We start from the raw sequence: 23,342 nt of genomic DNA, 5'->3' as shown, positions 1-23,342 counted from the left end.
CTCTGGAATTGGATCAGTAGAGTTCAGCACCAATTGTAGCAGAGTGCTTTTTGCTGGCATGTGAGTTATGCGAATCTGGAATAATGCAGTTGCGGAGGAATCGTTTCTTGCTTTCCAGTCCAGGATTATCCAGGGAATGCTGTTGTTCTAGACAATTGGATAAGCATATATTTTTATACGCAAAATGTTGGATGGTTCGAGGGAGAAAAAATATGAGATATGAATATTTCCGATGAGTGTGAATGATATGAGTCTGAAGCATAGCGTGCTCTGTATTGCTATTTCGTTTACAAAAGGTTCCCCTAATGAATTTTTAAATTTAACATAAATGCTTTAGTATTTTTATTATGAATTTCTGTTTGTGTTATATTTTTTCATTACTCGATTTTTTTCGAACTTATGTGTTCGATTTTTTTGGAATGTTCTCATTTCATGTAATAATGGAATTACTAATTGTTTGCCTAACATCGTATGTTTTTATACTTTTGCGTTAATACTTTTATTTTTCAATTTCATTCCTAAGTCTTCAATTACTATGTCAATATACTTTTGAACGCCAAAAAACGTGACGTTGATTTGAGAATATTTATTCTATTATACCTTGTTCGAAAGTCTGAAAACATCAGAGTACAGTTACGAGCGAAGGCAAGATGATTTACAATGTTTGTTCACATTTCCAGTACCCATTATCCGATGATTATTGTTAACGAATGACAAATGATTTTGCTCTCCAAGCTTCGAAAGCAGCACGAACAGAACCGTAAAACAAGGGTCCAAATTGTTCAGTTGAAGCACGTATTTTGTTTATATATTTTATTGACATAAATACCCAATTGTATACCGTTTTACGGTATCCTCCCCGAAGCATGATTACCGGTTGCTAAATTACCTTGGCAAGTTTTCCAGTCGTCCCCGAGGACGAACCCGACCGGACAAATGCAGTAGGTGCGGCCCATCGTACTGAGACACTGATGGGAGCAGCCGGCGCTCGGACATTCGCCCGCATCTTCGCAGCCGTGTCCATCGGCGGACAGCCGCGTTCCGGGAAGACCATCGCAGCTGCAATTGTACCCCCGCCACACATTGATGCAAGTATCCTGGCAGGGACCGTGTCCGTTTCGCAGCAGACACTCGTTGGTATCTGTATGTTTTCGAGCAAGATTGAACTACTGTCACAAACATTAAAACACCATCTGATAAGTATTAAAAGCCCATGCTTTCTTATGTTATCAAATCAACACTCGCTCAACTCAGTGCAAAAAACATTCATCAGTTGTGTTAATTTTGCTAATGGCAGGTAAGGGAAAAAACCGCACATAACATCGCCATTCATTGAAAATCTCTTTCTTCTAATCTGTCGCGTAATAGAACAGCCCCGCTCAGCTCGAGCCTACCCCCGTACTTGACCTAGTTGGAAATTGAAAGCAAAATCGGTACCTAATTTAACAGCACAGCGCTGCAGAAAAAAAAAGATTGCATCCGTTTTCAATACGTCACTGCGACGCTACCGTGCCGTTTCCAGGTGCGAACTCTCGGAAGAATCCTGAGCTTCAAAAGCGTGAATTTCCGCAATTAAAAATATTTATACAAAGTATCATCTCTTCTTCTTCCTGTGGAAGCCGCAGTGGGCGAAGAATGTACGTAGCGGTTAGGTGTGATGAGCGCAGCGCGCGAGATTAAGGCTGGCTATTCATAGGCTTACCAAAGGGAGCCACCGCAGCACATGGTCGGATGTGAAAATCATTTCCGGAATGTGACAGGAAAAAAATCCCTTTGATGTGTGCTCGGCTTGCGTTCAGTCGTACCTACGAAGGATGACGGGGAGGCTGCTCAAAGCGACTTTCTTCACCAGAACGCTGCTTTTCATGCGTCCGTGAATAGGAAATTCTCAGGATGACGGCTGCTCTGTTACTTCACCACGTATCCAATGTAGGTCGAGCTGCGTGCGAAAGTTGTTTCTCTGTTGTTGTTTTGCGTGGTTTTGTGGTTGTTTATTTTAGCTGGGAAATTTTTAATTTTTGGATTGTGTGCTAGCGGCGGAAACCGGTAGGATTGTTTTGGAGCACTTCAAACGAGCCTGGATTTTTCGGTTGAAGTGGCTCTGGCAAAACAGCGTAAGCTAAAGGTCCTTCAGAGATTTTGATTTGATGCTTCAATTTCACATACTGTTTGGAGTTTCTAATTATCTTAGGAACCGGCGTAATCACGCTTCATCACCTTGTTTTCGATCCCCTAACTTCTTCTGTGAATCATTTTTTATTCCAGTTTCATCAAGAGTTATTTTGTTAAAAGTGATGGAAAATTTAGAGTGAATAAATCAGAGATAAGTAACTTATAATTTTTCGAAGTGTTTTGTTTTCAATTTTGAAGTCGCACACACCGAATAAGAAAAAAATAACAACCAACACATTAAATGCTTGGAGCACAAACAAATAAAATGCTTGAAGCGCCGTCTTCTGGTCAATGAGCAAAGCTGCTGAAGTATTTTTTTAAATCATATGATAAGAATAACATAAATTTTGTTCGTATGTCTAACCGAATTTATTGGATTCTGCGACAATCAAAAGGGAAAATAGATACAAATGGATCAATCGTTGGCCAGAAACAGTTTACATTTCTCCGAAAATAATTTACACGCGATAAAATAAATAACCATCCACAGTACCCTCCCCGTACAGTATGGCGCGCTATTATGATTGTGCTCAGTATGATTGTTAACAACATCAATTCGAATATTTTCGTCTTGAATTTTTTAATTACACGACGTTTTAGTTGAGTTTTTTTATATTTGCCTCTCTCAGTGACTTATTCTGTTCCAGCTCTGCCTATACACTTCGCGTTCATAATTATATCCATTCAACATAAGAGAAAAACGTGATGGTTTTTGCTTACAAAGGCCATAAATTTGTGTCGAATTATTGATTATCTGAAGATTTGCATCGCGTGATCAGGGTCGAAGCACACACAGTAGGGTGTCCCAATAAATAATCGATGTTGAGAAAGTCAAGGTGCTCAACCCTAAATTGAAAGATAATGTTGTTTATAGTCTTTTTGTAGAACATTTCGACTTTCTAAAAAATTGTTTAGATGTTGCCCGAAAGTGATTTTTGAAAAAACAAGAACAACTTTGTACAATTCTGATCGATACCTATAACTTTTCATATATTATTTTATTTTTAAAGGATTATTTTGCAATTTTTTTTCAAGGTTCAGTTCAGCAGCGCATTCAGTTATTTGACTCACAGAGCACAAAAAACATCGCAATAAATGATTTTATTTAATAATTTTCAGATAAAACTTCAAACCACATTAAAAAAAAATCAGTCAAAAACTGAAGCTTTTACTGAAAAGCGGAATTGATGACGAAAATTTAAATAAAACAAAATCCTTGATATCTTTTCGGAGAGCTGTGAGATTGGCATTTTTACACAAATGCTAGTAAAGCTCGACATCTCCATTGCACAGTGATTTATTTTACAGTTTTTGTGCGATTAGTTATATAGTGATTTTACTTCAGGATATTCGAAAATGTAAAATACGGACAAGATAAGTGATCAATCATTCAATGAGTGAGATTTTCTTTTCTTCACATATTAATAAGTGAGATATAGAATTTACTTGTTTTTTTTTTTCAAGTTGTAAGTAGCTTAAGTATTTATGATAAATATTAATAAATAATGAGTATGTGTGTCCAATCACAAATGGTGACTTCTCAACACTGTTAGAAATTTGTAATTTTAATTGTTAGGATTTGTTTGCTTTCGCAATTAGGACTTATCATTCGTAGGGATTTAAACCTACTTGTCAGAAAAGGGGAAGTAAACTTACAACTAACTTAATTGCTAACTTATTGGCTATAAAGAGAGCTTACCGTAGCATTTGAGGATTGCAACGATTTTTGTCAAAAATTGTTAATAATTTTATTTGACATAGCTTCTAATGGTTCAACACCAGTAAATCTATGTAATTCGAGTGTACCAAACCAAGGAGGACGCTTCAAAATCATTTTCAGAGTTTTATTCTGAATCCTTTGGAGCGTTTTCTTCCTTGTTGAACAGCAACTTGACCAGATCGGTACAGCATTGCTGGTCTAAAAATTTGTTTGTAAATCAAAAGTTTGTTCTTTAAACAAAGTTTAGAATTCCTGTTAATGAGAGGATATAACATCTCGTATATTTGATGCACTTGGCTTGTATACTCTCAATGTGCTCTTTGAAAATAAGTTTTTTTATCATAAATTAGTCCCAAGTACTTAACCTTGTCAGACCAACTCAAAATAACCCCATTCATCTTGACAACGTGATTATTGTTTGGCTTGAGGAAAGAAGCCCTAGGCTTATGCGGAAAAATTATCATTTGAGTTTTAGAAGCACTGGGAGAGATTTTCCACTTTTGCAAGTAGGAAGAAAAAATATCTAAACTTTTCTGCAATCGACTGCATATGACACGAAGACTTTTTCCTTTTACGGAAATGCTTGTGTCATCGCAGAACAATGACTTTGTGCATCCTGGAGGCAAATCAGGAAGATCTGAAGTGAATATGTTGTACAGGACTGGACCCCAGACTGAACCTTGAGGTACACCTGCTCTGACAGGAAATCTATCAGATTTTAAATTCTGATAGACAACCTCGATCAGTAAGATAATTTTTCAAAATTTTGATTAGGAAAATTGGAAAATTAAAAGTTTGCAATTTCGCAATCAAACCTTTATGCCAAACACTGTCGAATGCTTTTTCTATGTCTTAAAGAGCAGCTCCAGTGGAATAACCTTCAGAATTGTTAGCTCGTATCATATTAGTAACTCTGAGCAATTGATGAGTTGTGGAATGCCCATGGCGAAATCCAAACTGTTCATTTGCAAAAATTGAATTTTCGTTGATGTGTGACATCATTCTGTTAAGAATAATTCTATCAAACAGTTCACTTATTGAAGAAAGCAAACTGATTGGTCGATAACTTGAGACTTCCGCTGGGTTCTTATCCGGTTTTAAAATTGGAGTAATTTTTGCATTTTTCCATAATTTGGGAAAATATGCAATTTTAAAGCAGCAATTGACAATTTTCACTAAAAATTCCATTGTGCTCTCAGGGAGATGTTTGATTAGTATATTAAAGATTCCATCGTCACCAAGTGCTTTCATATTTTTGAAATTTTTAATAATTGATTTAATCTCATTCAAGTTAGTTTCAATTATTTCTGCAGGTAAAAAATTCTGGGAAGAAATTAAATCAAATTGACGTGTGACTTCATTTTCAATTGGACTCACAAAATTCAAATTTGAGTTATGAACACTCTCAAACTGCTGAGCAAGTCTTTGAGCCTTTTGTTCATTGGATACAAGAAAACGTTCACCATCTTTTAAAACTTGAATAGGCATTGAAGGTTTCTTAAGAATCTTCGACAACTTCCAAAAAGGTTTTGAATATGGTTTCAATTTTTCAACTTTAGTCTCAAAATTTTGATTTCTCAGAAGAGTAAATCTATGTTTAATCTCTTTCTGTAAATCTTTATAAATAGTTTTAAAAACAGGGTCACGAGAACGTTGATATTGACGTCTGCGGACATTTTTCAAACGAATTAGAAGTTGAAGATTTTCGTCAATTATTGGTGAATCAAATTTCACTTGAGCCTTTGGAACAGAATAATTCCTGGCATCAACAATTGCACATTTTAATGCTTCCAAAGCGGAATCAATATTCACTTCGTTTTGCAAATCAAGCTCATTATTGAAATTTCTCTCAATATGAGTTTTGTATCTTTCCCAATTAGCCTTGTTATAATTAAAAACAGAGCTCATAGGGTTTAAAACTGATTCATGTGATAAAGAAAAAGTTATTGGAAGATGGTCAGAATCAAAGTCAGCATGTGTGATCAAATCACTACATACATGACTTTGATCTGTTAGCACCAAATCAATTGTTGAAGGGTTTCTTACAGAAGAAAAGCATGTAGGACTATTCGGAGACAAAATAGAATAGTATCCTGAAGAACAATCATTGAATAAAATTTTGCCATTGGAATTACTTTGAGAATTATTCCATGAACGATGTTTAGCGTTAAAATCGCCGATTATGAACAATTTCTGGTGAGTTTTTGTAAATCACCTTTAAAATAATTTTTGTGCTCGCGTGTGCATTGAAATGGTAAATATGCTGCGGCAATAAATAAAATCCCAAGTTTAGTTTGAACTTCAATTCCCAAAGTTTCAATAACTTTCGTCTCAAGATGGGGAAGAGCACGATGTTTGATTCGGCGATGAATAACAATTGCAACTCCACTGCCGGAACTCTGAATCCTATCATATCTATGAACCACGTAATTGGGATCATATTTTATTTTTATGTTAGGTTTCAAAAATGTTTCAGTAATAATTGCAATATGCACATTATTTACTGTTAAAAAATTAAAAAGCTCATTCTCATTGGCCTTCAATGAGCGAGCATTCCAATTTAATATTTTAATTGTTTTATTTAAAATCATTGCTAAATTTTAAATTAGAAACAATTTTAATAGTAAAATTTGTGCCTATTTGAATGGCTTCAAACATTGAATTTGCCTGCAACATGACGTTCATAAGATCGAACATTGCCTGTTGCAAAAAAGAAAGTTTACCTGCCGTATAGGACCCAGGCAGTTGACATTAGAAAAAATATTTCCGGCAGCAATATTAGCTGGAGTAATAGGTGTACAATTATTTTCTAGCGTGTTTTGCTTACCCATATTAACGGTCATTTTCGAACTACCAACACTAGGCGGTATAATGTTCGAACTACCTGTAACCTGTGCATAAGTTAAACGGGTATTCAAAGGAGTAGGTAAACTATGCGTCACTGGTACGCTTGGAGAATTTTGTTTTGAAGTTGATTTTAATTGAGAAATTGAATTTTGTTTACCTTGCCTTAACAATTGCTAAACGGACTGGGCATTGATAAAAATTTGACATATGGTTGCCGTTACAATTCGCACAGCGAAAATTTTTACTCTCTTTCACAGGACATGTGTCCTTTTTGTGAGAAGAGTCTCCACAATTAAGACATTTTTGGTCCATGTTACAGAATTTGGAACCATGGCCATAACGTTGGCAAGTACGGCATTGGGTGATATGCTTTTCACCTCCGCCATACTTCCTATAAATTTCCCACTTTACACGCACATTATACAAAGCATGTGCTTTTTCAAAAAAATTTAAGTTGATAACCTCATTGCGGTTAAAATGAATTAAATAATTAACAAGGGAAATTCCAGTTCTCTGACTGTTATCGCCTCGTGATTTTTGTTTCATTAGAATTACTTGGGTAGGGGCTATGCCAAGTAATTCTGTTAAAGTAAGTTTGATCTCACCAACGGGTGAGACCTTTCAATACAACCTTGAACGGCTTGGCGCTCTTCGTGTCATATGTAAAAAAATTATACATCTTTTCAGTTAAATACTGAATAAGACGATTACGACCCTTTATACAGTCGGCTAATAAGCGGCAATCACCTCTACGGCCAATTTGATAGGTAACTTTAACGTCAGAAACAAACGTTGAAAGTTCCTTTTTGAAAATATTGAATTCAGAAGAAATAGTTACCACAATAGGTGGAACTTTTCCTTTTTTAAAGAATTGACATTTTGTATAGTTTCATTACTCATAACTTCCATTTCACCAGCTTCTTGCTCAGGCAAAATATCAAAAGGATTGTCACTACAGACACTCGAAGTGTCAGAAAGAGATGCCTCTCTTTTCCTCCCCGCAGCGATGCGAGGTTTCTTTTTCCGTCCAGCCATTTCAGGTGATACGAAAAAAGTTAAAACAAATGTTAAATTCAAAAGTAAGTAGTCTTGATAAAGACTGATGGGAAATAACTTTCAGGTAGTCTTTAAAAGGCACACTGACAAAACACAAACTTTGAAGCTATAGGCAGTCAAAGACCAGTCCACAAGCAACCGAAAAAACGTCTGATCTGTAGGACAGTTCAAGACGCACTGTCTTCTTGAAGAATTTACTTGTTAATCAGATTGAGATAGACGCGAGGTGACTTCGACAAATTTTGGAGTATATTAAAACAAGCAAGTTTGCCGACGGCATCATGTTTTAATCTCTCACGTGTTACATGCTAATTTAATAACTGAATGCGATGCTGAACTGAACTATGCAAAATATGGAAAAATAATCATACAACAATTTGAAAAATACACGTAAAATTATGGAAATCGAACAGAATTGCAAAATGTACAAAAAGAGGTTTTTCAGCTTGAAAAAGTTATTTTTTCATAAATCACGTGGCAACCTGGAAACATTTTTTTAAAAAGCCGTAATGTTCTACAAGAATACTATGAATAACATCATCATTGAATTTAGGGTTTGAGCACCTTGACTTTTGCAACATCGATTTTTTGGGACACTTCTAACAGGTAAGTTGTACTATTTTTAGCACATGTGAAGTAGCCGGAATCTATTATTAGAATTTTCAGCCTAGCATTTTAAATTCTTATTCCCCTGAAGATTTATTTTATAAAACAAAATCTGTACCTCTAATGATTGTCATAAACGTTATAAAAATTTTCTCCGGTTTTACGCTTTACTTTTTAAAATTTTGCGGTTTGAGATTTGAGATTTGTGATTTGGAGTTTGGGATTTAGAATTCAAATTATAGGCTTGAGGATTTAGGATTTAGTGTTGAGGATTCAAGATTTGGGCCTTAGGATTCAGGATAAAGGATTTGGGATTTTGAATTCGGGAATGAGGTTTTGGGATTAAAAATTTAGGGTTAAGGATTTAAAATTCAGGATTTATCGGTTAAGATTTGGCATTTTGGTTTTTATATTCGAATTTGTCATTTATGATAAAAGGTTTAGGATTTGGGATTTAGGATTTAGGGTTCAGTATTCAGGACTTGAATTTTAGGATTTAAATTATAGAGTTTAGATTAAGGATTTAATTTTGAGAATTTCGAATTCGAAATTTAGGTTTCGGATTGAGAATTTAGGGTTAAGGATTAAAATTCTGAATTTATCGTTTAAGATTTGGCATTTAGTATTTAAGATTTAGGATTTAAGATTTGGAATTTGAGATTTGGGATCTGAGTTTTGGAATTTGGGACCTATGCTTTAGAATTTATCATTTAGGTTTAAGGATTTAGAATCTAGGATTTGAGATTTAGGACTTAGGATCCAGGATATAGGATTTCGGATTTGTGATTTAGAATTCGAGATTTGAGTTTGGGGATTAAGAATTTAGAATTAAAAATTTAAAATTCCGGTTTTATCGGTTAAAATTTGGCATTTTGGTTTTGAGATTTGAGTTTAACATTTGTGATATAGGATTTAGGATTAAGGATTTAAGATTTAAGATTTGGGATCTAGAATTCACGATCTGGGATTTAGGGTTTATTTGGGACTAGTGGTCCCTGTGGTTCTTTGGTCAGCGATGTCGGTCAACTAGCTTTCTCCCACACGGTTGAATTATTGGGTTCGATTCCCGATCAAGTCGAGGATCTTTTCGAGCTGGAAATCGTCTCGACTCAGCACTGGGGAATGGTGTATCGTTGTACTTATCCTACAACATGCAAAATGTGCTGAAACAATATCAATAACGAATATTCTCAACTAATCTAGTTGATCGAGACCGCATTAGCCCCCCAGCTAGCGTGCGATAATACAATACATAGGACTTGAAACTTAGGACTTTAATTATAGGAATTAAGGTGTAGGATTTAATTTCGGAGCACAGAATTTTAAATTTAGATTTTGAGATTGAGAATTTAGGGTTAAGGATTAAAAATTCAGGATTAATCGGTTAGGATTTGGCCTAAAGTATTTGAGATTTAGGATTTGAGATTTAAGATTTAGGATCTAGCATTTAGAATTTAGAATTCAGGATTTAAGATTTAGGATCTAGGATTTAAAATTTAAGATTCAGGATTTAAGATTCTGGAATCAGAATTAAGGATTTGGTATTTAGGATTTAGGACCAGGGATTTTACGGATGTGATTTTTCAAACATCAGCAAATGCGGATATGTAATAACGGATGCAGATGTAGATGCGGATGTCAATTATAATGCGCATGTTCCGCATTTACGGATATCCGCATCTATCCGTAACATCCCTATTTAGGATTTAGGATTTAGGATTAGGGATTTAGGATTTGGGATGTAGGATATAGGATTTAAGATTTGGAATTTAGGATTTATTTAAGATTTGGAATTAGGATTAAAGGTTAAGGATTTAGGATTTAAATTTTGGATTTGATTTAAATTCAAATTTTGGATTTGAGGTTCAGGATTTAAGATTTAGGATTTAGGGTTTAGGATTGAGATTGGGAAAGATTTTGGAATAAGGTTTAAGAATTCAGAATTTAGGATTCAGAATTAAGAATTTAGGATGTAGAATTTAGGATTTAGAATTTACGATTTTTGATTTTTAGGAAAATCCCTCTGGCGCCAATACACTGATAGTATTGGCAGAAAAAATGATCCTAGCTCTTCAGTGCCTCCGGCAAAGTTATTAAGCATTAAAGACTGCGAGGCCGAATAAAACCCACGAGTTATTAAGCATCTTAATTATTATTTATTTATTTGGCATTCCATCATAATGACATGACCTGATTTACAAAGTTTCTCCAATTCATACGGTTATTAGCTGCCGCTCTCCAATCCCCGGGACACTGTGTACTCTCTGCCAGATCTAGCTCCACCTGGTCTACCCATCTTGCCCTTAAGCATCTTGAATACTATAATTTAACGTAATGTAGTGCATGATTAAAGCATTACTGAGCTCTATAGAAAGGAACATGCAAAAAAGTAGGTTTTCCCATAAAAATTGTCATACAAAATTGAAATGCAGAAGGCCAAGCGGAGACAAAACCAATCGACTTTCGGTATATTGAAGATGATTCCGGGCCACGAATGGAATAGAAAATGGTCCAGGAGATTCGATCACTTTATTTTACCAATACATAATAATTAAAAACTTTAAAACCTAAATTAATCCACCTAGCGGTCAGACCCAGCCTTTCTCATTCAAACTTTTATTTGTAAAAATAGATTTACATGAACGCTTCAATCCAATAAATGTATATTCACTCTTCAGGTTCTAAAATATTGATGTTGTAATCTATACATATAAATATGTAGTCCGGTCTGTCAGCCTGTTTGATCCATATAGGATTAGAAAACTACCGAACCGATCAACGTGAAAATTTGTATGAAGGAGTTTTTGGTCCCGATAAAAGTTTCTATGATAGTTTGAGACCCCTCCCTTTTCTGGAAAGGAGGGGTCCAATACAAATGAAACATACATTTCTGCACAACTCAAGAACAAATTATCTCAAATACCATTTTGAAATCCAAGATGGCGACTTCCGATTTGTGAAAAACAGCCTAAAATAACCAAATACCATCCAATATGAGTATCTCTGGAACCAGAATAATGCAATGAGCTAACAACTGACCTCAGGCACCATTTTGAATCGCTAAATGGGAACTTATAGGAAACAGTTGAAAATGCCCAAATAATACTCAATATGGATTTTTCCGTAATCGAGAGGATGCATAGAAACCAAACATTGACCCTTGACACTATTTTGAATTTAAAGACGACAACTTTTAGTTTCTGGAAAACAACCAAAATAACTAAATACCTCCCAATATGAGTATTTCCGGTGTCAAATTGATACCAAAAAATTTGCTGAAAATGGCCGAATATCACCCAATATGAATATATTCAGAATTAAGGTGATGTACAGAAGCCAAAAGTCGAGGATGTTGTCATTTCGATTAAACCAATCATTTCAAACGATTCGTTTTTTGACTTTGATCATATCCTATGGCCGATTCGTCGTGCATTTTCAGCCTTTAAACACATCGCAAGGAATCAATGAATTTGGAACGTTCAAATCGTACGATACCACATTTAATTTATGTTGAGGCCACATATATCGACAAAAGCAGGTATAGTTTTAACTAGTCTTTGAATTTCTGTTTTTTTTTTCTTTTGAGCCACATATCAAATTGTTATGAAGTTTGTTATTTGTAAGTTCAAGAGATGGCTCGTTCGTATGACACTAGTTATGTTCAAATAAGTCATGTAATCTTTGAGATAATAGACTTTCGTTGTTTTATTAGCAATTTAATACATAACGGTTGCTTAAGTTCGATTATAATAAAATGAAAAGGGAACGTATGGGGGAGCCAAACTTTGAAACCACGTGTTCAATCATAATTCTTCAGTTAACCCTTAACTATCCTGTTCATTCGATATCAATAATGCTCAAATCTGTTGTGTAGTTTCTAAGATAATGAATTTTAGTGATTTTCACATTTCGATACATTACAGACGAAGTTACAGTTCGATTACAATAAAATTTAATAGGGTGTTATGAGGCACCTAGACCTTTCATTTGACACTAATTTTGTGGAAATCGGGTCAGCCATCTTTGAGAAAAGTGAGTGAGTCCAAGTATTCTTCGGAATATGTTCCTTTTCATAGATGGATTTCACATTTTTAAACATAACAGGCAAGGAATAATCCGATTGCAAAACTAATCAATAGGGTCTTATGGGGCAACTAGGCCTTCCATTTGACACTGATTTTATGAAAATCGGTCCAGCCATCTCTGAGAAACATGAGTGAGATTAAACAGTCTTCACAACACGTTTCTTTTCATAACTTTTGAACCACAAATTCAATCTTCATAAAATTTAAAAGTAAAGAGTTTTCTGGACAGCCCGTTCATTACTCGTTCATTTGAAACCAATTTTGTTCAATTCGGTTGTGTAGTTTGCGAGATAATGATGTTTCATGATTTTTACATTTTGATACATAACCTCTAAACTAAAAATCCGATTACAATAAAATTGAATAGGGTCTTAAGGAACAATAAGACCTTTCATTTGCAATTAATTTAATGAGAATCGGTCCAGCCATCTCTGAGAAAAGTTAGTGAGAATAAAAATCTGCACATACACACACACATACACACACACATACATACAGAAAATGCTCAGCTCGTTGAGCTGAGTCGAGTGATATATGCCATTCGGCCCTTTGGAGCACTTTTATACTTTCGGTTTTGCAAGTGATTGCTATACCTTTCTAGGAGAAAGGCAAAATAATTTCTTATTTCGGGAAATTACAGTTTTTTGCCTTTCTTCTAGAAAGGTATAGCAATCCTTTGCAAAACCGAAGATATAAAAGTGCTCCAAAGGGCCGAATGGCATATGGGTCAGAATTTGTGAAACGGATCACTAAAATTCACGATGTCTAATATTTTTCAAATAAGTACTAAAAACGTCAAGAGTTTCACTCGGGAAGTTGGTTTTTCAATTTTTATTGAATTTGAGTAAGTTTTCATGTTGTTATTGTCTATTGAAATTTAGGTCAAAATTGTTTTTAAATAGACATATCTTCATAAATATTGCATCGAATTTGATGAAATTTTCACAGCAGATGCATCCTAAGTTGTAGTTCTAGTTGTGTAGAAAATTTCGTAAACAGATTTTTATACAACCTTCATAGCAAGTTTCGAACGCTTTCATTGCGCTTAAGAGTGAGAGACATCATCGACAAGAGACGAATAAAGCGTGCTGTGACATCCGAACTGCTCTTACTCGTCCCTTTGGAAAAATAATGTGCAGTCTCCAAACAACGTGTGTTCTGCTCGCAAAAAGTTCGAGTAACACCCGAGGCTTGGCTCTAAGATAGAGAGTCTCTCACAAAAACGTGTCTTACTCCTTCCAAATATTGGAGACTTGCTCAAGAATCTGCGAGACGCACAGAAATTTTTGTGCACAGCTCTGAGTAGTTTAACGATCATTGCCTTCATTTAGTAATTCCTTCAATTCAGTGTCTTCAAAAGTTTTTGGGCTTCCTTCAGACGGACAGTCGTCAACAACGAAATTACAGTTTTCGAAAAGAAAGAAATAAATCATGGCGTAGTGTTTCTCTTAGAGCCGCATTTTCGTAAACCTTTTTCAACTCTCGATGCGCCTTAGTCGTTGTTTTCTATGAATGACTAATGACGATTTTTTGACACAAAATCAGACTTTTCTTTACAATTTCGTTTTCACCCTTCAAACAACTATAACTCAAATATTTAACGAGAATCACACAAAAATTTATTGTTACGGAGGGCATCCTTTTAAATTAGTTCCGAATAGTTCATCAATTTTGTTCGTTTAGGAAACCAAACGTGAATCAACTCCTGCCTTGACAGTTCCTGTAACATGATATTTATGCCTAATTATTATCATGTCCCCACTACTCTCTTCCAGTGAATTTATTCTCCTCGATCTATTCTATTTTCCTTCTGCTTACGATTTCGTGTGCAGCCGAGAAGCTCCAAAGCATCGTTTGTACTTTTATGTTTTATCTATACTTAAATTTCAGTTTGCGAACTTACTTTCGCTTCCTCGCCGATCTCGCAAAACCCTCATTGAATAAGAGTTGGCAAATTTGAATTTGCAGCTTTTATTAAGGCACATTTAACAATTTCCCAGGAGAGACTTTTTTGCTACACCCGCAGGAGAGAGCACACAACGTGAGTGGTGAAATTTTCAACATTCTCTAATTAGAACAAACAAGTTTAATTACGACTATGAATAGAATTTATCTTCTCCTTGGCGGGCCTCCCATCATCGTCGCGTGTTTCGTATTATTAAGCATCATCTTTCCCCGGCATTGTCTTTTAACCCGCACAATCGTGCAAGGACTCCGCTTCGCGTTGCCAGGCACTTGGATGCTGTGTTACGTAGCACGCAGGCGAAGCCCACACCCAGCCGGAAGGGTGCCGTGCAGGGAAAATAACGTATATATAAATAACTTTTCCATGGCCACACAATTTCAGCACTATTAGCACCGCTAAAGTTTCATTTTACGATCTTCCCCAACACCGGTCTACCGGTTGGCTCCTCACCCGGCGTTCCGATGTTAGGTACTCTTCTATTTGGCAAACAAGAACAACGACGACGACGACGACCGCGCGGAGCACGAGGAATCACGGTTTCCCAATAGTGGACCGTTATGTAAGTGGAAAGCTTTTACTGGTTGCCGGTTGGTGTTTCCACAGTGAAAGTCACTTTTCATCATTATCATACTACAAGCTCAGCAGACCAGTTTCTTGCATGGGTCGCAAGAATGGAAAACTGTTTTTCTATTGCGATAGCACCCATTCCTGCCGTTTTGTTGATGAGTCGTTATTTTTGTCTGCTCGCTTGTGGTTCTGCTATAAAGCAAACAATTACGCTTCATTTGACATTAATTTTTTTATGAAAGTGATTTGGATTCTTTAGTTTTTGGGTAAAAAAATCGAAAAGAGAATGAATTGGTATGAAATCCTTCCGCTATTAAATTTCACCTAAAAGTATTGAAGTTGAACCATTTTATACCCCACTAAAAGCAAAACCGGCGGACCGCTCGCGGCTGCTCGTTAGGAAGTCAAGCCTAAAAGTTTCTTCCGGTACCCGAACTGGACCTTCCCGAAGCAACTGTGTGTATTTTCCGTAATAGCGAGCTGCTATGCAACGCCTTCCGGTTTCCACGGAACGCCAGCAACTCGCGCTGTGAGCGAAAATTCTAGAGGATAGAACTTTCACGGAACTTTCTTTGTTGCACCTTCATAGCAGGATTATCTACAATTACATTCCGTTTAATGTGATGCCGCTGGGAGTCAGCAAGGGTGGGGTGGTCCGGAGGTTTAGCGCTCGGAGCATCGAGTCAAGAGTGGTGAGAAAGCTTGCATCTTCAGGAAAATATCCTATTGTTTGCAAAGCACTTCACTTTCCTTTCAGCATTGAAAGCCGACCTCTGCGCCTTCACACAGAAAAGGTAACAGGAAGGCAAGTAAATCTAGACCCGGCCGAGACTGGCAGGCAGTCATTGAAGCTGATGTCGGGTCCCACGTTGCAGTTAAATGAGTAAAACTTTGGCTCACGTATCATTAGATTTAAGATATGCACTGAGATGCTGCTGCTGATATTGATTGCCGGCAGGAGTGTAACTTGGGGAATAATTTAGTGGGAAAGTTTCCTGACATGGTTACCGGCATTCTCATAGAGGCCGATTTGTTCGCTTCGCAGCTGAACGAGAACGAGAAGAAAGACTAAATAATTTAAATTATATCCAACTGACTTTCCACCTGGGGAAACTGTGTGCATTCTAGATGTGCACAAAGGTGGCTTTTCTCATAAAATTCCTGCTCGATGCAACTGACTGATGCGATTAGACTTGATGAGCAAATATATAGCCAAATTGCTACCTAATCAAGCTAAATCATTCGACAGACTGCTCTCGAAGCTTGCAGCAAACGCTGACTCAACGTACAGAAGGATCAATATGGGATGATCTAACTGGGCTACTCAGTGATGGGAACTGCCATGTTTACGATGTTCTGAAGCGATGAATGATGTATGTTAAGTAATCAACCATTCAAGCACATTACGATGCAGGATTCAATCGTGTATCCATTCTATACATGGAAAGCGTGCGTGGAAACGGAAGCAGCCGTGCATTACGGTTAGTATAGCAAGCTAAATAAATCGTACAACATACTCATCATCACCACCATCACTTGCTATGAAAGAACGTAACTCAATAACTTACCAATGCAGCTTCTACCGTCAAGCACGTCAATTTGAAGGCCCGACTGACATGTACACTCGAACGATCCAGGCTTATTGGTGCAGGTTTGCCCGCAGCCTCCGTTGTCCTGCTCGCACTCGTTGATATCTGAAATTTGAAAACAGTATAAGGCCGTGAAATATTTGAAAGGGATCCAACAAATTATTTTCTTTAATAACATTTCGTCATCATTTTTTAACTGCACTCCGTATCATAAAAATTTATCTGAAAGTATACGATCAAAATATAGAAACGATGACTTGGACTTGGACTTGGACTTGAACTTGGACTTGGACTTGGACTTGGACTTGGACTTGGACTTGGACTTGGACTTGGACTTGGACTTGGACTTGGGCTTGGACTTGGACTTGGACTTGGACTTGGACTTGGACTTGGACTTGGACTTGGACTTGAACTTGGACTTGGACTTGGACTTGGACTCTCCTCCAACGATCGCTTCGAGTACTGGACCGCGCCAGACCCGGTCAGGGCTTTGCGTCTTCGCCCTTAAGTTATTTCTTTGTACTATAAATTTCCCCATTTTTCGACGTTGAGTCCAGAACGTTCAGCGTTCGACAGTCCAGAGCGAAAGAAGAGCGGTTTTGACATCCCCTTCTCGCTGATTGTCAACCATAGCAGCACCTTCTTGTGGAACTTGGTGTGTAAAATTAACTTCACCGCTGATTTTGACAACTGAAGGGCTTGAAAATGATACAAATGCTTTTCAATTGAAAGCGGAGATTATCACCATCACTCTCACAAGATAATGAGCGCTGATGGAGACATGAGGCTTTCATACAGTACTTCACGCATATAAAGGAAAGAGGGAGGAAATATTAATCGGAACTTGCGTGATGTATTTATTGGATGCCATTGCCGTTCTAACTGCGGCTTGCGATATTAGAAAAGTATCATCAAACGACGCGATGCGGCGTTAATTTCAATTGAAACGGTGAAAGCAAGGAAAGAGCCTCTTTCACCGACACTCTCTCCGTCAATTGAAATAGTCATCAGTTTCATTTGAAATGATCCGATGAACAACAGACGGGAAAGAGAGAAAGAAGTGATTCGATGACAGTAGCCGAAAGGAATCAAGTGTAAATGAAACTGTTCGAAACATTGCATTGTTTTGTTTCGAAAAAGCCCTGGTGATAGGTTCGAATCTTAGTAGAACTAAGCCATTCGTTGACAAAAGAACTTTAAATTATGAGTTTATTCTCAGGCTCTTCCACACAAAACTTCCCTCCAAACTTAGTAACCACTGGTCTAAAGCTTTGTTAATATCATAGACTATAGAACGTTATACGCTGTTAGTGTGATAGCTTGCAGGAGGATATGATAGGGTCGATAACGAAGACAATAGGTTAATAAGTCTGAAGGAGAAGACAAAAAGCACTATAATACGGAACAGGTTACTTCTTAATAAGTAGCACTGCAAAAGAGTATCTGCAGATGGTCCAGATGGTCTCAAGGTACGATGCTGGCCTAACAAGCCAGTCGTCGTAGATTCGAGGCTCGGTCTGGGAGAGACTGTTAGTGTCAGTAGAGGATCGTAGCGCTAGCCCCTCAATTGTCCTGTACACCAAACAGTCGGCTGCGAAGTCTGTGTATAAAAAAAAAAACAGAAGGTCGAATTCCAAATTGGAATGTAGCACCAAGGCTTTGCTTTGCTTTACAAAAGGGTAAATAAAAACAAAATAAGCAAACAGCAAAAATATCCGGAAAATGTCCAAAAAGATAAAAATAAATAACGGTCGCAGGGGGGTCCATTCGAAAAAAACATTTTTTGTCATGTTTTTAAATTGAATTTGCTCAGATTTAAAATATAACATATTTTTAAAAATTCCTCCATTTATAGAGTCAAGTATGCCTTTCAAAACGAGACCAAGAGATATTTTTTATGTTTTCCCCAAAAAGAATGACAAACAAATGAAAAACGGACATTAATAACTTTGAGTAGAATTGAGAAATTTGCGATATCAGCATTGCAAATTGTAGTCAAAGTCGTTCAAAGACAGTTTAAAGGTGAAACACATTTTGCGCTCTAAATTTTTTATTTCAATACAAGAATGTTGTTGCAACAATGCCGGACAAATATCCTGCGAAGAGGGATTGGAGAGCGGCAGCCAATAACCGAGTGGGTTGAAGAAATTTTGTGAATCTGGCCACGTCATTATGACGGAATGCCAGATAAATAAACAAATGAATAAATAATAGTCAAGGAGCTCAGAAAATATATAGGGAGATCGTAGCAAGTTGCGACCGCGAGTGGATGTAAAAAACGATTTCGCTTGCATTTTTTTTGTGTCTGACTAGAAAATTCGCATATATTTTCCGGTTTATCGTTCTAAAGTGCTTAAGAACTTGGAGAGAATTTGAATCATGATTTTTTTTGCTGTTGTGCGTGTATCTTTTCCGTTTATCACTGTTTTTGGACCGTAAAGTTTCATCTGCAGAGAAAAAAGTATGCTATTTAGTGATGAATATTGTTATGCAGTTCGAAATGAAAGCTGCAAACTGGTGCCGAGTGAGGAAAGACGTGACCGGGAACCTGCAATCATGAATGTGTGAAGATTAGTCAACGTTGTGCCAGACATGATCCAGTAAGATCGTATAATGATGATTCATCCGGTGGCGGAGCGCAACTTCATCCGATAGCCGAGCGCTTTTCCACGAAAGTGCTAGCCATCACCAAGGAAACGGTGTGACAGTTTGTGTGCGAGTGGTGAAAAAAAAAGTAGTGTAATGCTTTGTTCGCTGAATGCTGACTCGATGTATAAGATAAGTGCATTGTGTTCATATTTACAAAAACGTTCATATATAATTTTGCCAGTTGTTGAGTGGTTCTTTTTCGGATTTTGAGTAGATTTCTTCTATCTTCCGTGAAATATTAAATATGACTAGCTTATATTTTTCTAGAATCTTCTCTAATATTTTCAAAATTCAAATAACTAAAACTTTGACATAATTTTGTGGATATTTTGTCAAACTTTGTTTTATGATTTTTCTAGCCTTTGAACAAATATTGATTTATGAGCTCTATCTGTCGGTAGTGGCACGTTCACGAGCTATGGATTTTGCTGATAAAGTGATATAAAATTGGAGTTATATGGCCCAGAACGTCACCAAGTTGTGATCAGTTCGAAGTCGCAGCTTCGGAATATAAAAGTTTGTTCAAAGTGAAGTGATATACTAGGGATTAGGGGCCGTTCAATAATTACGTAAGCATATTTTTTCACTTTTTCAAACTCAAATTTACGCTAAGTATTCTGTTTTATTTATGTAGTATTTTGTTTATTTGGAGTTGGTTGCCATTTTATGCAAAGGTTCTTGCGAGCCGGTTCTAATTGGAAATTCGAGTACTGCGAAACGTGAACCGTTTGGCCATTATTGGTATGGAGGTAAGGAGATAATGTAACCACAGACAAACAGACGTGCCACTCGATGACGATTTCATCGACCAAAAAAATTACGATAATTTTGAAATTTTGCTTAGTGTTGCTAGTGTCGCTATAAGCAAGCGTGCACATTCATTATGAAAGACAAAAACCACCAATAATGCCGCTTGTGTTAACTTAGGCAAGCGTGCACACCCATTAACAAAGACAAAAACCGCTATACGAAAATATGTTAGCAGGCAATAAGCTCACATGGTGGCGCATGAGTGTAACGTTTTTAATAAGGACGAAGATTTTTCAGGATTTTTGTTCGAAGAGGCACGTCTGTTTGTCTGTGATGTAACGATCAATATTTTTCGGCTATAGTACATCAATTGATATTCTTTTACTAGTTGAGTTAAGTGAATTAAATACTCTTATTTCTTTGAGTTTTGATGTTTTTATTTTTCTATTTTTCTAGTTTTTGAGTAACATTATATAGATATCTTTCGATAATTTTGTCTAGGTTTTGTGTCGAAGTAGCACGAATCCGCAATAATTGTATTCTAATGGGACACCCGAAACAATTTTCAACCTTAAGAGATGGCGCTGTAGTGGTAGAGGTAGTAAAATCGAAATTTCAACGAGCATTTTGCTTAATGACCGACAAAACTGCTATTAGTTACTCTGTTTTATATTATTCTAACTTTCTAGTTCTTACTTTTAGTATATTCAATCTATTTTTATCAAAAAACTTGATGTTGCTGTACTACTATATTGAGTCAACGGAGCTGTATAAGAAAATCAAGTTTTTTGATAAAAATAGATTGCATATAGTAAAAGTAACTACTAGAAAGTTAGAATAATATAAAAACTGGATAACTAATAGCATTTTTCCCAGTCATTGAGCAAAATGCTCGTAGAAATTTCAATTTTACTACCACTATCACTACAGCGCCATCTCTTAGAATTGAACATTGTTTCGGGTGTCCCATTATGATAATTTCGGCGTTTTGATAACAAATTTGGGACTGTGTTTTGGTTCTTATATGCGTTTGCATTTTTTTTGGATTCTTGTGGCTTAGGATGCGTGAAGCTTTGCCAGCCTTCACAATTAATAGGAAGGCTTTGCGTCGACAGAGGGCAATAATTACGAGACACAAAACTCGCGCTTTAAAATATTTCTTTACACGCGATCGTACATAATTTACGTTCTATGAGCGAAACAACCAAGTAGCGCGTAGTTTCCAGTTCAAATAAAGATATCGGGTTCTTTTGTGATTGATCTCAGTATAATTACTAGGGTGGGGAAAAGTGATCGATTTTCCAGAACCAAGTTTTTTTGGTTCCTTTTGAGGTCCCAAACAACCACAAACTTACCTGAACTCGATTGGTTTTGTCTCTGCTTGGCGCATTGCATTTCAAATTTGTAGGAAAATTCATATGGGAAAACCTACTTTTTTGCATTTACCTTTCTAGAGAGCTCAATAATGCTCTAATAATGCACTACATTATGTTAAAGTATAGTATTTTAGATGCCTAACAACTTTGCAGAAGACACTGAAGAGCTAGAATGTCCCTAAGAAGAGCTATAAACAATATCGCACGCTTAGCCTTGGGGCTAATAGCGGTCTCGATCAACTAGATTAGTTGAGAATATTCGTTATCGATATTGTTTTTTGGCACATTTTGCATGTGTAGGATAAGTACAACGATACACCGTGTCCCAGTGCTGAGTCGAGAAAATTTCCAGCTCGAAAAGATCCTCGACTCGATTGGGAATCGAACCCGATATCACAACCGTGTGGGAGAGCTAGCCGACTGACATCGCTAACCACAGAGCCACGGGGACCACCAGAAGAGCTATAGCTGTTCAAAATAGAGTATGTCGATTTAAATTAAGAGAATCTTGTTTTCTTCCAACATTACCAATGTACCGGCGCCAGTAGGATTCCCATCAGAAGTAACCTGTCGTAACGAGTTTATACACCAAGCTGGACCAAGCAAACAAATTTAGGTCAATATTCTAGGCGTAAATAGAATCTATAACGTGTTTCAGAGGTTACTTCTGATGGAAATCTGACTGACGCCGGTACACTGGCAGTGTTGACAGAAAAAATGATTTGCAACATAAATTTCAACAAACTCAACTTTGAACAGCTCTAGTATTTTTTTGGCACACCCTAGCTCTTTAGTGTCTTCGGCCAAGTTGTTGGGCATCAAAAAACCTACCATTTGAAGTCATGAAACCTATGGTTTGAGCCATTTTAGAATGGAAAATGCAAAAAAGTTGGTTTTCCATACAAATCTCCATATAAATTTAAAATGCAATGCGCCAAGCGGAGACAAAACCAATCGACTTCCAATAAATTCAGGATTGTTTGGGGCTCCAAATAGAACAAAAAAACTTGGTTCTGGCTTTCTGCTATCAATTTTCGTTTTTTTTTTTCCATATAACGATTCCTCACCCTAATAATTACATAAACGTGAGGAATACGCGAAAAAATAGATACCAATTCATACTGTTTTCCCTAATGAGTCCGGTGTTTTATCCTTATACACTCTGAATGTCGCGAGTTGATAATACGCGTATGTGAATTAGTTAGAAACCACCAATCAAACACTCCGCTTTACTTGTATGTCTTCTCTATACTACACTTCTGATTTGCCATAAATGACATCATACGGAGATGTCCGAATATTTGATTATGTATTAATTGAGTCATAGGTTCAATATCCTCGCTTTCCTTTTTTGCACTGTTTCATCATCAGCCAAAATTAGTTCGAATCGCGTTATGATTTCCGTGGAAGACAATATGAACTCATAAGCGCGATTTGTTATTATGTTATTATGTTATTGGTGTCCGAGTTCAGCGCATCGTTTACCAAAACGAAACCTGCTGCAAACCTTACCCTTTTCTCCAACATCCCAGTGGTTTCTCGTTGAAGTTCAGAGGTGTTCTCGGCTTCCAATAAAGCGGGTATCACGTTAACATATTCCTATACGTACTCCTTCATTGACCTGCATTCGGATGCGGCCGGCGCTAGTATTGCCTAATAAAAAAGATTAAGGTCACCAGTTTTTACACATTGATGATGGATGTCAGTCCCAAGCATCATCCGTTGGTTCTCTGTGTAATTACAGCTGATCTGGCAATAACGGAGTAGCAACCGCGGGCGGTCAATCATGCTCATGCTCAAGGAGCTCAGAAAATATATAAATTTTAACCGTAAATGTTGAGAGTAGCTTGGATACCCATACAAACATATTTTATTATTTTGGGTACGTTTATGTTTTTTTTACAAATGTTTTTTTTATTAATGACATTTTCTCGAGAAATATTTTTTTAACAAAATATT

The 23,342-nt window shown here is 36.7% G+C and overlaps 1 protein-coding gene across 4 annotated transcripts in view; it reads right to left on the bottom strand.

Moving 5' to 3' along the window:
- The window catches only part of LOC129726057 (fibrillin-1), a 238,438-nt gene that overhangs the window by 76,954 nt on the left and 138,142 nt on the right, over positions 1–23,342 (bottom strand). For all 4 annotated transcript variants that reach the window (XM_055682623.1, XM_055682624.1, XM_055682625.1 and 1 more), the window contains exon 6: positions 16,588–16,713. In XM_055682623.1, coding sequence (XP_055538598.1) covers positions 16,588–16,713 — 126 coding nt within the window. The remainder of the gene's footprint in view (positions 1–16,587; positions 16,714–23,342) is intronic.

Source organism: Wyeomyia smithii, chromosome 2 (genome assembly GCF_029784165.1).
Source record: "Wyeomyia smithii strain HCP4-BCI-WySm-NY-G18 chromosome 2, ASM2978416v1, whole genome shotgun sequence".
Taxonomy (NCBI): domain Eukaryota; kingdom Metazoa; phylum Arthropoda; class Insecta; order Diptera; family Culicidae; genus Wyeomyia; species Wyeomyia smithii.
Note: the sequence above shows the minus strand (reverse complement) of the source record. Positions and strands in the feature narration are given on the sequence as shown.